This window comes from Morone saxatilis, unplaced genomic scaffold (assembly GCF_004916995.1).
Source record: "Morone saxatilis isolate NCDOM2014 unplaced genomic scaffold, NCSU_SB_2.0 Contig15, whole genome shotgun sequence".
Lineage (NCBI taxonomy): Eukaryota > Metazoa > Chordata > Actinopteri > Moronidae > Morone > Morone saxatilis.
Genome location: NW_023339707.1, coordinates 11521788 through 11538496, shown reverse-complemented (window position 1 = coordinate 11538496; position 16709 = coordinate 11521788). Strand labels below are relative to the sequence as shown.

General features: G+C 41.2%; 1 protein-coding gene across 1 annotated transcript; it reads left to right on the top strand.

Annotated features, from left to right (window-relative positions):
* Positions 1-8675: 8675 nt before the first annotated feature.
* Positions 8676-14673, top strand: gpr157 (G protein-coupled receptor 157). The gene is made up of 4 exons (XM_035656844.1): positions 8676-9052; positions 11723-11936; positions 12547-12741; positions 13409-14673. Exons 1-4 carry the CDS (start codon positions 8676-8678, stop codon positions 13628-13630), a joined length of 1008 nt encoding a protein of 335 aa, XP_035512737.1. The 3' UTR covers positions 13631-14673.
* Positions 14674-16709: the final 2036 nt, after the last annotated feature.

The following is a 16709-nucleotide window of genomic DNA, read 5'->3' as shown; positions in this document are numbered from 1 at the left end:
GCACTCCAGTTCCGATGATGTAATCAATGCAGCAAGCTTTGAACTTGCTGGGCTAGGGGTTCCTCCCCCCCCATCTCACCCCCGACTCCCCCCAACTCACACACAGATGCAAGTGTGAGGCCTCAGCTGCAGTCCGTGTCCCAGGTAGGAAGATTAATAAATTACAGCTTTATGTGATGATTTAGCTATTAAAGTGCAGGAAATAATTTCCTGAGTGGGCTAGCTCAATGACTGTCCATATTTCATTCTTGTGCAAACAGATAGTTTCATGCTTCCATAAATTAAGAACCAACTCAATTGGTGAAACTACTGCTGGCACTTTGTCAAAACGCTGCTGTGCAGTGCAGTGCCGCATCACCACTTCTAATAAATTAAAGCAACTATCTGCAGGCAAATAAGCCTCTGCTGCTCCTTTCTACGAAGTTGTTCTAGTTGCTTTCAGCAGGGAAAAGACAAACCTCCAAGCAGAGCTAAAAGTGCTTTGAGTTCTTTCTAGGCGTAACATCATAGTGACTTTGCTCTTTCATTGATAAGGTCATCAGTCTGTTGACGAGCTGCAGTGGAGAGCAGCTCCAGTGATGTACAGTACGGTGCTTTAGAGATGCTCAGGCAGCTAGATTGAGACCATATTGTAGCAGGTGAGTTTTGCTGAGCTGGTTCCTGCCACTGCACCCAGAATCTGCCTAGTGATCAACTTCCACTACAGCAGTGATGAACTGGCATCACCCCTCCTCTAGTAAAAAAAAAAAAAAAGCATGCATCAGAGGGGCTCTGCATAATTAGCACTAGTGCCTGGAGATGATTCTGCACACGTGATACAGTTTAATATGTCAGTAACTACGTAGAATAAAATGTACATTTGTATATACTGTACATACATGTGATCCATCACATAGAGGATTCTTTATCTGCGGCATTAATATATTTTAAATTGAGATTATACTTCAGATTAATATTATATGTTCAACATATCTTTCCCTGTGCATTATTCAGGATTTTCACAGTCATATAATTCACACTGAGGGGCTTCATCTGTAACTGATGTGACCTACTCCAGGTTACTGTGTAAGATAATTTGATGAATCAGCAGGTTTCATTAGTATGCTGTGCTGGTGCCCGGTTACAGCTTCTATAAACTATTCATTTTGCTGCGTTAGGGATAAAGCAGCACTACTTGCTAACAAGAGTATGAATGAAGAGCAATACTTTAGCTGCTGAATTTAAGATTCAGACTTTTAGCTTTTAGCACAGGAAAGACAGACAACGTTGTGAACTGCTTCCACCCACTGAGCAGAGAAAGAAGTCACTGCCTGTAGGCAAACTGCTCTTTATGATTTATAACATAACAAAGATGATCTGACAAGTCGGTCCAATTCAAAAATGCTCTTCTCTCCAACACTTTTTCAGTCAGCGGCCATCATCACCTCACCTCATCTCATCAACTCAAAGCTTTTGGGAAGAAAACTACTTCGCCACGCAGAGAATCACTCTCAATACACCTTTAAACAATAACTCCTTCATGTGTGAAAGTATTCAGAGTAAAAGCTGTGTATGCTAACCAATTGAAGCAGGCTGAGTCATGCTGGGGTTTTTTTCTGCTGGGTTTCCCCCCTCTCTGATCCTCTGCTCCTCCCCCTCTGGTCTAGGAGCAGGCTCATACACCAGGTCCGGCTGTTGGTGGCGTGTTGGAACATGCCTTGACTTGTTGTACTGCCTGAGTGAAGCAGAGACAGACATCCACGGAGACACAGAGGGGAGAGAGAGAGAGAGAGAGAAGAGGCTTGTGGTCAACAGTTTGCCAATGTGAAGTGACCCACCCAATGGAAGAGTCCTGCAGCACCCGTGGACAGACTTCTGTTGATGTCAATATCAGAGTGCACTCGCTGGAGACAAGCGTGGATGGAGGAGCTCCACTGCTGTCCTCGCTGCTTGGTGAGTGTCAAAACTGTGTGTGAATAAAAACCTCTGACATATAATGTTACAACTGAGCACTTCTGTGAACGCCTAGGTTAATTGTTATTGCAGAGAGGAGCACCTCTACTTGGAGTAAAACTTCAAAAACACTAATTAGTGTGGGGAAATCAAAAAGATGCTAAAATGAGGCCTTCACATCTGCTTAATAAGGCCTGTACGCTGACTGAAGTATAAATGAGAAAATGTTCATTTGAAGGGCGCAGCTCTAAGTGTGTAAGTCTTGATGCTAACATGACGCCATGGTAACTATACAAAAGGTTATTAAAAAGTGTGATACACCCAAACAGACTGTTACCAATCACACAGTGGCACAGTAACCTCCGCACAGACAGAGCGCCCACCAGTGGCCCTTTCACAAGTCCCCGGGGACTCAACGATCATTGTCCGTCCACAGTTGGACCCTCGCAGAGGAAGACAGCTGTTTTTGTTATTGTTGTCTCCTTTGTTCAGCATGAAAGTCGGTTTTCATCAGGAGACTCAGCAGGCCGCGTCCTCCTCCCTGAAAAGCACAGACCAAGGATAAATAGCTCAGAGTTCCTCATTTCTGATTTGTGTCTGGTGAAATACAGGGCGATGGGAGATTTTGTTTTTAAAAGGCCTAATTTTCATCAGTTTTTTAGTCATAAAAAACTGACACATACACATACTGTAAATAAAACAAAGCAGATAAAGACGACATTAACCTCAGACTTTCCACGTTGTCGCACATAATAGCTGCATGTTACTGATTAGCTCTACAGTCAGAACTCAAATACATCAATCACTCGAGTGACTCAATGATAATCATTTAGTGTCTTGTGTACTATGATCTGTGTATTTTGCTTTTGTGTGGTCAAGCCTACAGATAGTTACTGGGGCAACTGTTTTCTGGTAACCAGGGGTAGTGTGCACTGTGGGTAAGACTCAAAACCACTGAATTATTAACACTCTGCAGTTTGACAGACAATACTGATAAGTCAACGCTGATGAACCCTATTTACCCCCTAAATAACGTGCAAACGCTTACAACAAAAGAATACATTTCCTGACCAGGTTTTTATTACTTCTAATCATTTTCTATATACTTCAAATGCTTCTAGTGGCTTAGTTTTGAATTGTTAATTTGAAATTGAATGCCTCAAAAGCAAAACCAATATACATACTTTACTACAAGGCTAAGCTCCAGCACCATGCCATCATGTGTAGCCTTGTTCAGAAACATGGCTCTACAGTAAATACTAGTGTCATTGTTGGCCATAAGATGATTAGGGTTTGTGGGAAAGGAACTGGAGCAGGGAGGCATGACTGTTTGAGCGTTGTTTCCTGACAGAGAAATGCACAGCGGAGAGGAGCGAGGAGGGCGGGCGCACGGGGTTGGTGCTGTCGGGTAGCTGGGTGAGTGTGTTTTCTAGCATCCAGAGGGATCCTGGGGTTGGGGGGCAAAGTGTTTGTGTACGTGTGTCTTTGGTGATGTGATGAGAAGCTGTTGCTGAGGAGATCTGTTGCCTGTAGGCCGGTAGATACTCTCATTACGCCAACAAAGGCCACACAAACCCTTTCTGCCTTTTGTGTGCGATTACATTCAACGCTGTAAATATGACACCTCAATAATTGACTAAATTTTCAAGATGAAAAAACAATATACTAGTATATTAAAAATACATATATTTTAGTTTCTGCGCATTGATGTGATGAGGGACCAGTAAACCACCTAAAATCTGTACAATTACCAAAATGTTGCAAAACTAACATTTAACAAAATAAGCCAAACTTGTTTAAACTTTGCAGTAGTGCTTCAGGTCAGAACAACAATAATAATAATACTAATAATATTATATATAAATGACTTAAATATGATTAATTAACAAAAGTATGATTCAAATTTGGGAAAATTGGAAATATCTGATGAAAAAACAATATTAACATGTATTTATTTATTCAGCATCTGTCAAATATACCTTTTTTATCATGTTCAGAGCTGAAACAATTTGTTGATCGATTTTGATAATTGACTCATCATTTAAGTGATTTTTCAAGTAAAAATAAAATCTCCTGGTTCCAGATTCTGTTTTTGTTTTCCTTTGTCGTTTATCACAGTAAATTTAATATCTCTGGGCTTTTGGATTATTGTTTGGACAAAACAAGACATTTGAAGAAGCCGACTTGGATTTAAGGAAAGGTGATTTATTGATTAATTGAGAAAATAACTGGCAGATTAATCTGTAATAAAAATAATTGTTAGTTGCAGCCCTAATCATGCTGTTTCGTCTGGATATGTCTATAGCTCATATTTATCAGCGCACTTAAACTATGTGATGAACATTGCCTATTTTAGGACGTAATCCATTGCTACCTTTTTATTAATGTTTAATTTAAGCATCAGTTTAACAAAAAAGAATAATCTAAATTAAGGTGTATTTAACATGACTTTTAACCTGACAACCTGGCCCATCTAATCAATCTAAATGTCCTCTACTAAATGAATTCATGCAACATTCATCCACACCTCACACAATTATTCATAGACACACTTCCCACTACCTTTTTTTTTTTGTTCGGCCAAGAGTATAGAAGTAGAAAAACGAATTTCTGTCAGTGAAGCTGAACCCAGCCTGGAACATATTAGTGGACAGGTTTGAGTCGAGGCTCGTCGCTGCTGCTGCTGCTGTTTGCTGAGTGGTGCAGTGAGGCAGCCATTCATTCATTTAGCAAGCAGTGTGTGTTGTTTTCACTGGCATTCCTCAATCCTGTATTAGGGATTACATCAAGCCCTGAGCAGGAAGGAATTCCTGTCATCATGTGGTCAGTGAAGGCAGCTTTTGGCTCGCCAAAAAGAGACACGGATGCAGCCATTTGGCCACTGAAAGAAGGTCAAAGAGTAGTGTCTGTGTTTGTCATTGGACAGCTTGTGTGTGTGTGTGTAAGACAAGGGCAATAAATATTTAGCGTTGGTATCAGCAAGCATGTACAAACTTACATGTGAGCGTCACAACATTTTCCTTAGAAGTATCTAACTTCTTTCTTTGACATTAGATAAGGTCAAAATGCCTCAAACCACCAATCAAGCGAAGAATTTCCAGTTATACAACCACAAATGCGTCATAAAATACACCAAAAGCAGACATGGGGAGCTACAAATAGCCTTGCTACGGATTTCAACAGTGAAGATACACCACATAGAGGACGTTCATCTATCTGTGTTTTTTTTCCCAAACATCCCTCCGGACACTTCTCCACCTCCGTCATAACTCCCTGTTCCATCGTTTGCTGCAGATCGCTCTCTACTATCCACGTTGTCCTGTCAGCAAAGCGGAGTCCACAGGGAGAGGACAGTATGGAGTGGTCAGCCGGCCCAAAAATAGCACTGCAGCGAGTAAACGCAACTGATAGTGGGAGGGGGGGGTTTAGTTGTTGTCCCTTAGGTACACAACCACACAGGCACTTGGACTATATGGTCCTCGTGTGAACAGAAAGCCACACGCAGACACACACAAATAGACGAGAGCTAAATCAAACCGAGCTTTTTGTTGCAAAATCATGAGTCATGGCAAGTCTATTCTTAGTCTGGGGGTGTTTGTGTTTGCCCAAGTTGTGTGCACTTAAAGTGATGCTGCACAAAAGGCTAGAAGAGTATCCAGAATCTGTTTGGGAACAAGCTTCGGGTCACTTTGGGCAGTGGAGCGTAGACTCATCAATGCATCGCAGTTATATAAAACCCAGTTGGGCCTAGCAGAGTGCCCCTTTAAATCTGAATGTAAGATTTCTAAAAAGAAAGTGAATCCAGTCACATGTTTATTTTCATTTTACATTCCTATGTATCATATTTAAGTAGGTTAGGTCGGGAATCATTAGGTTGTTATTCAATCATTATTTCCTACTTCTCTTATAGAGCTTTCGGCCGTTGGCACAGGACCACGCCACCCCCGGGGGGCTTTAGTACGAGGCCATTGTCTTCCAACAACCACGAAGCTGGGCACGGAAAGTGTGAGCGTCCGCAGTGCCAGACTCACAGGTGAAGTTCCACCGCAAAGACCGGTCAGGGTCCTGCCGGGGGGAGAGGCAGGCGGAGGGACGGACGGTTGGACGTGGCTCCTGTGGGTGTTTCTCTGGCAGTGTCTTAGCTGGTTGTTGTGAGGAGTGAGAACGAAGCAATCAGCAAGTATACTGCCGCAGAAATTCTTCGCAATAAGAGGCCCCGGGCACGCAGCCGGCGCAAGGAGAAAGACGCACATCAGCATTGTAGCCGACATGGATCCTGCTGTTACTGTAAGTTTTTACATGTGTGTGCTGACGCTGTAGGAATTAACTGAGGACCTGGTACAGAATTAACTCAAGATAGATCAACTGAGAGCCTATTTGTTAACAGTCTCTACAATCTTTACAACTGGATCAAAGCATCAAACTTCCACAGTGTGTGTTGTACTTCTGTGATCCTCTGCTGCCATCTTGTGACTGAAAGCATCCTCCCAACAAGCTTTTGTTCATTAAACACTGCAGCAACTTGTAAAACCTACAGTGTTTATCTTTTTTCAGTCAGAAAATATGGCCTGGCTTACCGTGACTTCAGTTAAAAATGCATGTCGTTTTTGTCACTACATTTAATTTTGCTTCGTGAATTATCATTTATCAAGTATTTAATTCTGGATAATTAATAGTGAATATGACTGACTCCTTATTTATTAGTTGCAGCCTAATAATTTTCTCCATGTTATAAATTATATTTGTACAAAAAGGGGTAAATAAAAGCTAAATAAATTAATTTGCCTTGTTTGTTTTCACAGTACACACGCACTCTGTAATCATGAAAAACTTGTGTTGTGTAAACCACTTTGCACTGTGTGAAAGCACTTTGAGACCCTTGAAAGAAAATGACGTTGCCATGCGAACACAGAAGACCTAATGAGTGCAGATGAGGCAGAACGGCCTGGACGCCAGGTGCACGCTAATTTAAGTTTTCACAGGCACACACAGCAAACGCAGACAGAGCTGAATGTATAGAGCGCTCCTGACTACACATCATCTGTACTGTATTTATTGTCTCCAAAACTGGTAATTGGTTGTGTGATTGTGGTGACAATGCAGATGCGTTTGCTGCAGACTGCAGGAAACAGACAACGGTGCCTCTGCATTGCTGCAAACACAAAAAAAAGAGGATGCAGTTTTTTCTGGGCTGCAGCAATGCAGAAGCATTAAAATCCTGCTCTCACACAAGGTCACCGCTTTATGGTTTTCAGACGTTCGACACTCCAACTCCTTAGAAAACCACGATTATAAGGCCACCAAAGCATTAACGGCTGCTCGACACAAAACATTACTCATTACTTAAAAATGTCAAACGCTTCCTTTATTAGGGGGGAGGGGGTGAACTGTTTGATAACAAGGAAATTTACTTTGAGGCCAAAGGTGACCTCCAGCAGCAGATTTTTAATTAAATCTGAATTATAATTTAATTTGGACATTCTTGAGACAGTCCCTGTTAAGTGAGGGTGACGGTCTCAGGTTCTCGGTGCAGTGTGTTTCTGTGAGCTGCCTATCAAAAAGGAAGTATGTGCTTTGTTTTCCAACTGGTTAACGGCACAGGGCTGAGGAATACTGAGAAATTCATATACCTTCTGTGGACGACCATAACATTGATAATACAGACATTAGGGCTAAAATGAAAAAATAATAATGAAAAAATGTATTATTCAATGACACTCGATGAATTATTCTAATCACTTACATCACTCTGAGCCTGCAGGTCCTCAAACTGGAGGCTTTTTTCATTTCACATAAATGTACATTTATTAACTCGGAAAGACAAAACCCTCTGTTCTCAAAAAATGTGACGGGCATTTTCAATTCAGTAATCTTATCTCATCGGTAATGAAAAGTAATCATCAGTCGCAGTTCAAATAATGTTTTGGGGATGACTATAGGTGCTTTCAGAAGATATTTACATACAAGAACAAACTATAATGCCCGGTGTTTATGGCATTAGTAAATAAATCTCTTTCCAGCTCAAAATCCTGCAGCTAGGATTTTAATGAACAAATTAATATCAGCTTATTTCACTGATCCTCGCATCCATAAACTGGCTTCCAATTGTTGTTTTCTGTTTTTACTTCTGTACATTACTGACTGTTTTATTAGCTCGCATTTTGCACAGTAAAGCCATTTTAGCGTGTTGGTAAGTTTTAATAAAGAGTGAGATAGAGAGTGACAGTTGTTACAAGTGAAAAGAAACATTTTAAAATAAAATCTGATATGAAATTCTTCTACTTCTTAAATGACCTGATTAGTGTTGTGTGTGTTTAGCTTGAACATGACAGGTGTTATAACAGAACATCTATCTATAAACCCTGCCTGCAATAGGAACTACAATAACAGGCTGTCCTCTGGTCTTATGTGACAAACCTTTACACACAAGTAAAGACCATAAGAGACAGAAATAGACCTACATGAGTCTGCCTATTACCAGCTGACTGACTTCTGCTTTTGGTTCCGGTTGAGGGAGGGAAGGAGGGAGGGGTTAAATACTGAGGAAAAGTTTGTTTGGCTCCCTGAAACGCAATGGGCGAAGTTTCCTAGCGAAGTCAAAAGCTGTGTGTTTCAAATGTCGCCTGGCTTCAAGGGTCAATCCCGCGGAGAGACCATGGCGATACCCTAAACGTAGACTACAACATGACACACTAGTCTGCTCGTCGGTGTCTGCAAACCTGGTTTACCCTCGACTCTGAGCGATGGCTGGGGGCAATCACACGGTTGTGTACTTGTCCGAGCAGGTGGTGGTTTTGATTTCGTGCGCCCTGTCGTTCCTGGGCTCCACGCTGATCATCCTCACCTACTTTATTTGGCCCGATCTGAGGACGACCCCGCGGAGGCTGCTGGTCTACCTCTCGGTGTCTGACTGGATGTCCGCGGTCTCCTACGGCTTCGGAGTCTGGAGGGTTTTCGGGACCGACTCGCTGGAGTGCGTCGTCCAAGGAGCGATATCCACTTTCGCCAACACCAGCTCTTTCTTCTGGACCGTGGCCATCGCTGTTTACCTGTATATCTTTATCGTGAGGTCCAGCCAAAGAGTCGCTGACAGCCTGGTGTTGTTTTTCCACATTATCAGGTAAGTGGCGTGGGTTGGTTGTACTTTTATTTATTTTGCCGCTAAGATAAACTGAATTTTGAGAGAGCTGACGTTAGACAAGTAACGTTAAGTTATGTGAGCTTCAGTGGGAATGCCGCCGAACCTGTACCCTGAAGCATCTTGGGATACGTACCTGACGACTACGTGCTGGAAAGTTAGCCACCTGCTTCCTTGAACTGTTAAACAAAGGTTTCATTACAGTTTATCTGTTAAGCTGGTCCAGTTTGCTGACAGAAAACCAAAAATAAAACTCATTTTAACACTATACAGCTAGCTTTACTAGCAGGGTACCGCCGCGCCAAGAGCGAAGTTTCCATGGTAACAGTGTCAGGGGGCATTCTGGTCCACGCGGACTCGTTCTAATTGCTGAGGTCACAAAGGAGCTGCTGACTTTCCGTCTAAAAACTACATCTAAAGTTAAAGGACATCCTAGTTTTGACTTTATGTCTGACTCAGAAACTACTAAACATTTGTATGCGCTCATAAAACAACTAATAGCACAAAGTAACGTATATGTCAGCAGGTAATCGTGATCTTTAGGCTCCGTCTCTCAGCGGGTCAACTGATGTTACCATAACAACCGGACTCCCCCCCCCCCCTGTGNNCCCCCCCCCCAGTGGTTTATCTCAATAAGCCAGACAAACAGTTTTAACCACTATGAAGGCTGTTGTGTCGCCTGAAAGAGAAACTTTACTTTAACCTGTAAACTATAATTAAATAAAATCCTCCGGTCCCATATGAATAAATGATGTCATTTGTTTGAACTAGGATTGCTTGTTAGCTCTGAGTTGTCTTTTTATAATGGTCTAAACCTGTTTTACCAAGGCAAATTCCTTTGAACCTTTCAACAATAAGGCAATTCAAAGAGCTTTATGGAAGACATTAAAACAAGATATAAAACACCACAAAACAATATAAAAACAAATCATATTATAATGTAGTATAAGAGTACAATAAATGGAAGATGAAAAAAGATAACATTTAATACAACAGAATAAACAGGAGAACGAACAATCCACAGTGCAAGATATGGGTGAATAATCCCAGATTTAATTTAATAAAAATGCAGTCGCAAACAGAAAAGGTGTGAGCCTGAGCAGACCTCAGGTTTCCTGCAGATATAGAAACTGAACGCTGCGTATGGGATTACTGTGGTGAACTGATGTAAACATGTTGTGCAAAGTCACAATATTTCAACTTATTGTCTACCCCACATAATGAATTTGAATGGAAACCCAACAGAAATGTGGTCACAAAAAAAGAAGTTGAACGCTGCTTCCTCAGGTTAAAGTCAAGCTTTTCTCTGTTATTTCACCTTTACTGGAATAAACAGGAAGTAAACATTTAGATTGTTTTGATGTTGTTGAGTGACCAACATTTGGAAATTTCCTGCAATTGTTTTTTCTCACTGCGTGCCAGTCACAGTATACCCAGACTTGAACTGACAACACTGGGGGAAATGTTTGGAAATTTACTCAGAAGTATTGTTCCCTTGCCTGGAATTATTCTCACTTGGTGCAAAAGCAGACTTGAGATAATGCTGATGCATTAGCACCTGTCTTCATATGTTAAAGTTTTTAAACAACAAAACTGGAAAATCAGATCCTTCAATCATGAAAAGTTTTTTTTAAGCACAGAAATGCAGACATTAATTCACCTTAAGTTTGAATTTGTCGCATAAAAACACATTAAATTGCCAAAATGATTAGATTTGATCACTGAAATTATCCCTGATGTACCACACGATATTAAGCAGCATTTTCCTGGTCCCAAAGTGATGCCATAATTTGTTGTTTCTAAGCGTAATTATCACCCAATACTGATGAGCTGACGATCATATCATACGTCATACAATTTTAATTAGTCCCCAAGCTACAAATCAACCTCGACAAACAAGGCTTCGCTGATTAAAAAGTATCTATTGGAAGGCTGTCAAAAGGTTTAGCTAACCACTAGCTAACGTTTTGTTGTAAGCTAGACTCCACTTTGAATGCTCTGGTACAAACACACACATGTTCGATCCTTTGTGTCTGCGTTCCTGCTGCACATTAATGAGCTGTCCATGTTGATTGTGAAGATGTAAGCAGGGCGTCGTTTCACTGCGCTGTATAATTGATCTATTTTTGGACCCAGGAACATTTTCACCCTGGGTACGCCTCACCGCAGTGTCGGTGGTTGTCATTCTAATTTTGTTTCTGTGAATTCTCAAATGGTCCATTGATTTGAAGCTTACACAACAGAGCCATTCATCCACACACACTCACACACTCACACACAGGGCCCTAAGTATTGTGGTTTTTATGATGATCAGCCACGTATCGCCATGAAAATGTAGTGTTCTTTTACATTGCTGTTTTAGGAGAAGAGGTAACGCTTCGGGGGGGAAATGTAGCGAACATTGCTTCTCAAAGTGCTGAAATCATTTTGTGGTTTTCTTAGCTAAAGCAACACAATGACTCTGCATTGTCAGATATCTACCACAAACAAGCCTAAAGCACAAGATAATCTATCACATGGTGTCACATGACTTTGCAATAAGCGTCGGACCAACCAAACATTTAGGTGCAAAGATTGTGAAGATATTTTTAAAGATAGTATGTTGACCTTTTGGGGAAGTTGTGTGTTAATCCTCTCTGTTTTGTGCTCTAGCTGGGGTATTCCTCTGGCCATCACTACTGCAGCCGTGTCCCTGAACAAGATTGGCTACGACGCGTCAGAGGTGTCGGTGGGCTGGTGCTGGGTCAGCATCCACGCTCCTGACCGGGTGCTGTGGATGCTGCTGACGGGAAAGATCTGGGAGTTCTTGGCTTATCTCACCCTCCCTGTCCTCTACATCCTGATCAAGAGGCACATCCACATAGCGGTGAGAACCAGACCAGGTTTTTACCAGCGTAATGCTAGCTACGACGACAACCTTGGAACGTTTAAAAACACATACATATTATATTATTTTACACAATTCAAACTAGAAAGTACTCAGAGAGCACATATTATACCTCATACAGGGGATGTCTTGAAGGTTGCTGTACACACGTCCTTCTTATAAGTACAGTTAGGGGATCTCCAAAGTCAGTAAGATTTATCTTCTGGGGACCATAAATGTCCCCACAAAAGTTCACAGCAATCAATCTAATTGTTGAGATATTTTTGCCTTTTCCAAACCAACATGGCCGTCCCCAGAGCCCTGTTGCCAGACATCTCTTTCTCATAATATTAAGAAATCCTTTGTTTAAAAAAAAAAAAAAAAAGTCTTGATCTACCTCTTGATCTCAAGTAGTGAACTACTTGTTCTTTGGCCCATGGCATCCAAATGTTATTGAAAGAAGTTGTTTGTTTTTTGTTGTCTTTTCTATGTTACAGAAACATGTCTTACCATGTTGAGAAGATCATCTGCTCTCATCTGACACATCTCATTCTTATCATTCTTATTTTTCTGCTGTTTTTGTTGTTTTTGTTTAAACTGTCTTACACAGCATGCTGCCCTGTCCGAGTATCGGCCCATCTTGGCCAACAGGCCTCAATCACAATCCTTCTCCTCCATGGCTGATATGAAGCTAACACTCATTCCCATTATCTTCATCACCCTGCGCATTTGGAGCACAGTGCGCTTCATACTGCTGCTAGCCGACTCTCCAGCCAGACAGAACCCAGTGCTGGTCACTCTACATGTGAGTTTGAAGTTTCTTTTAAACCAGTGATGTCCAGTGTAGAGGATAATCCCCTTTAATCTCAGTTTTTATCCTACACCTACTTCTCCTGCTTAATGCTGCTTCATCCTGTGTGTGTGTGTGTGTGTGTGAGACAGCACATCAGTGTGGGTGGATGTGTGTGCTATCATTAGTTTATGCGCAGTTAAACTTGTGATGGTGTGATGCAAGCTGCCATCACACATTTAGTGAATCATCACACGCTCATCACAAAACCATGAAAAGTTCCTGTAGGGATCATTTTGAACATCCAAATAGTATCATAATAACTTCAAAATCTATTAAAATGTCCTTCTGAATGAGTTAAAAAGCCTTTATGATGTAGTAACTTTATGGACAGTTTTGTTCCATCATATTGTGACTGTAAGTGTGTGTAAAATATTTTTATTTGATATCATAACACAGTAGTTCATAAAACAAATGAACTAATGAAATATGTTATTTTATCAGTCAATTAAAACCAATGTAAAAATATTGAATATCCACTAGTGACAAGCATTGTCTGAACTCAAAATATCTCTTTATCAGATAATAATATTAAGTGGTTTTATTTTAAGGGACATTTTATTCCAGTGTAATAATTTCTTACTGCCACACTCCCCTAATGGCTCTTGTTTGGACCTAACAGGGGATTGGCAACACCTCGCAGGGAGCAGCCAACTGCATCATGTTTGTATTGTTGACTAAGCCAATCCGCACGCGCCTCTGCACCACACTCTGCTGCTGCTCCAAGTGTCGAGCCGAGCAGGCGCAGCACTCGCACGACGACCCTCACAGGCTGCTGCCGGGACAGGACACGGCCACACAGAGAGAGGAAGACAGCCCCGGTCGAGTCCGGACTGATAGATGATACTCGTTTCTGCGGATGTGAAACTAGACGAAGGTTTACATGAAGGGAGAGCGGTGTCAGGCTCCACGTAATATTAAGCCTCATTACAGGAAGTGCCTTTGAGAAAGGGTTGGAGATTCATGCACATACGTGTCACAGGGAAAAAGTCACATGCACTTTGGGTGATGAGGATGATATTACCTGACTGTGCTGTTGTTGCAAATTGTATATGTTGCACATATATGTTGAAGTTTTATTATAGATGGGCTGTACATCAAACTTTAAAGTGGTTCTTGGTGCACATTTTCTGGTTGCATTTTGAGCACTCTGTGAAAGAGCAGATTTATTTATCCCGTACTGTGTGGAGTCACTTACATTCTGAGGTTGTCACTGTGAAATGAATAGTTCTCTTTCATCTAGTTCCACTGAGAATTAGAGTATTGTATTTATGGAGGAAAGTTACTTACCATAATAACAACTGTATAGCGTTCTCACTTTAGGTGATAAACATACTGTAAATGTGTATCTTTTCATTGTCACTGTGAATTCTAGTGATAACCCTCACAAAATCTTACCTTTCGACTATCAGGGTGTGTTGCCTTTGAAAGGTTTGTCATTTTCTTCAGAGTTCGTGTCAGTTAAAGCGGATTCACAGAAGAAAACATCTGTAGAAACTTCTGATTCCGGTCCTGCACCATAATCTTCATCACTGTACATCTGTATGCTCAGTCATTGGTTTGCTAAAATATGGCTAAATAATTGTAACAGAGCTTCTAGAAAGGAAATAGCACCGCATAGAAACAGTGTATTTAGTCATAGTTTGGTGAGGCACGTCACTATTAAAATCCATTGTAACTGGCATGAACTCTATGTGCTCTGTAAGTGAGCTAACTTTCTACAACCGTCTTTCAAGCATGATATTGATGAGGTTTTTTTTATACATTTTGGGGTTATCGCTTTAATATATTCTGTAATATAACTTTAATGTAAAATATTTTCCCAGTTTCTACCAAATATGACTTTGGGTGTGTCGGTTTGTGTGCAATAAACCTGATTACATCTGACATCGACTTCAATATCTAGTAAATGAAATGAAGAGTTGTATTATAACATAAAACATGCTCCTATGATGCTCATATCGGGTATAAATTCTTGCCTAACTTCATAGTTGCAACATTAGACAGTGGATACAAAACCTCATCCATGTTGCCAAATTTAACTCAACATCAATAAGGTCATTGTGGTCAGGATGTATGATCCATCATCACATGCTATCCTTCCTCCTTGAAACTTGACCCACTTCTCCTTTGACCCCTGTTACTGCTGGCTCCTGTTTGTCCGAATGAGCTGCAGGATGCGGGCAAACCAACAAAGCAGCATGAACCTACTGAACCGTAATGTGACCGACCTGGCTTACGACCACAGAGCCACTTCCTGTAGTTCCTTCAGCTTCTTTAAAGTATTGTCTGAGATCCATTGAGTCTTAACAAGCCTGCCGCAGAGATGATGAGCTACATTCAAATAAGATTCATGACTGTGATCATTGGGAAAGAAATTCCACCATGTTGACAAGCCAATTTTCTCTTATCCTCAAGCGATTGTTTGTTTGACTCTCAGAGGGCAAGCGCTTCTTTGGGATGTCTTGTGTAGGTGTTGTCATAGCAAGTGGATTTATGGATCTTATATGGTCTCTGTTGGTCTGTTTGATGAATTAGGCAATGCAGAAGTGGATAATATTGCTGTAATAAGCCTTTATATGAGCTCGGACAGGCTTTTCATTACACTGAAACAACTCTGCTCTTATGAAGACAGTTCTCATACATTATTTACAGAACATGGAGACTTTTCACTGTTTATACTGAAAGTATTAAAAACATAAATATTGTTTTTTATGAGATAGAGTTTCCATACTGTCTAATTTTATCTGTAGTCTAAATTAATGCAACACAGTGCAGAGTTCACTCTCTCAGGACCATCAGTAACACTGACAGAGCACTGGATACCACGTCTTGGAAAATGGAGGATGTGAAAGCTGTTTATGGCGATGACATCCAAAACAGCCAGTGAACAGTTTTTTTTGTCCTTGAGGACGACGGAGGCCACGCTGAGGACCGACACTTACTATATTTCCTGCAGGAATTAATCTATTGTGTGGGTTCTGAAATCTGGCTGACATTGAGGTAACTGATGCCTGTGGAAACACTTAAGGAAGAGGTTTGTGTTCTCTCCTCTGCTGGCTCTCTGCCCACTTAATTCATTAAGTTAAAGTGTACCAGAGGGCCGCACTACACTGCATGGGCTGATCATTCACCAGTCAAGTCAATGGAAGTCATAACAGACTGCTCATTTGGCTATGTCGCTGGTTCCCAGAGCCAGTTCTCAAGCACACTGTCCAACAAAGGTAATAGGCAATAGGTTTGAGCTGCGACAGGACATTTTAATTAAAAGTGACAGAACAGAAACACTACAAGCATTGTGCATTTGTTGTACAACTCACATTTTAAATTCCCAAATTTCCCAGCTTTGTGTTAAACAACATATTCTTCCTTTGATATCAAGCCAGAGTTTACATTGGGTTTCCCCACGAGAAACTACCTGACAACATTACGTCACCATCTCAGTGTGACCTTATAGGTGCAGTGTCCTAATGAGGAAACCTGCAAACTGGCTCCATCATTTGTGTAACAAGGTTTAACTCCTCTGAATAATAGAGTGTCAAGAAGCGGGTGAGTACAAGGCAAGAAGGGAAGGACCGAAATGCATAGACAGCAAAGAGCTCAGTGATTTATTGGCAAAAATGAAAATAGAAAAGCTTACTGGAGTGAAGTTTGAACAGAAGTAACTGACGGCCCACAACTAGCATGTGCACAGATTTACCCCAGAAGGTGGTTTGACTCCCTGCCCTTTTGCCCCAGACTTGATAAGTGCCCTCTTGGCTGATGGTAACTACTATATCTACCTCTATCTCAATGAGCTCAATTGTTCCCCCCTAAAATCAGTATCGTATTGGCCTCAAAAATAAAAAATCAGTCAAGCTCTTAATCAGTTTGTATCCTTCCTAATTTCACTGTATGGAGAAACCCACTGATTTAATGTAACT

What these genes read in the sequence shown, in the direction of transcription:
- gpr157 (XM_035656844.1), top strand. Translation starts at nt 8,676, where the DNA reads ATGGCTGGGGGCAATCACACGGTTGTGTACTTGTCCGAGCAGGTGGTG. An exon ending in TTGTTTTTCCACATTATCAG is followed by an intron (nt 9,053 to 11,722) that starts GTAAGTGGCGTG and finishes TTTGTGCTCTAG; the next exon opens with CTGGGGTATTCCTCTGGCCA. An exon ending in AGAGGCACATCCACATAGCG is followed by an intron (nt 11,937 to 12,546) that starts GTGAGAACCAGA and finishes TGTCTTACACAG; the next exon opens with CATGCTGCCCTGTCCGAGTA.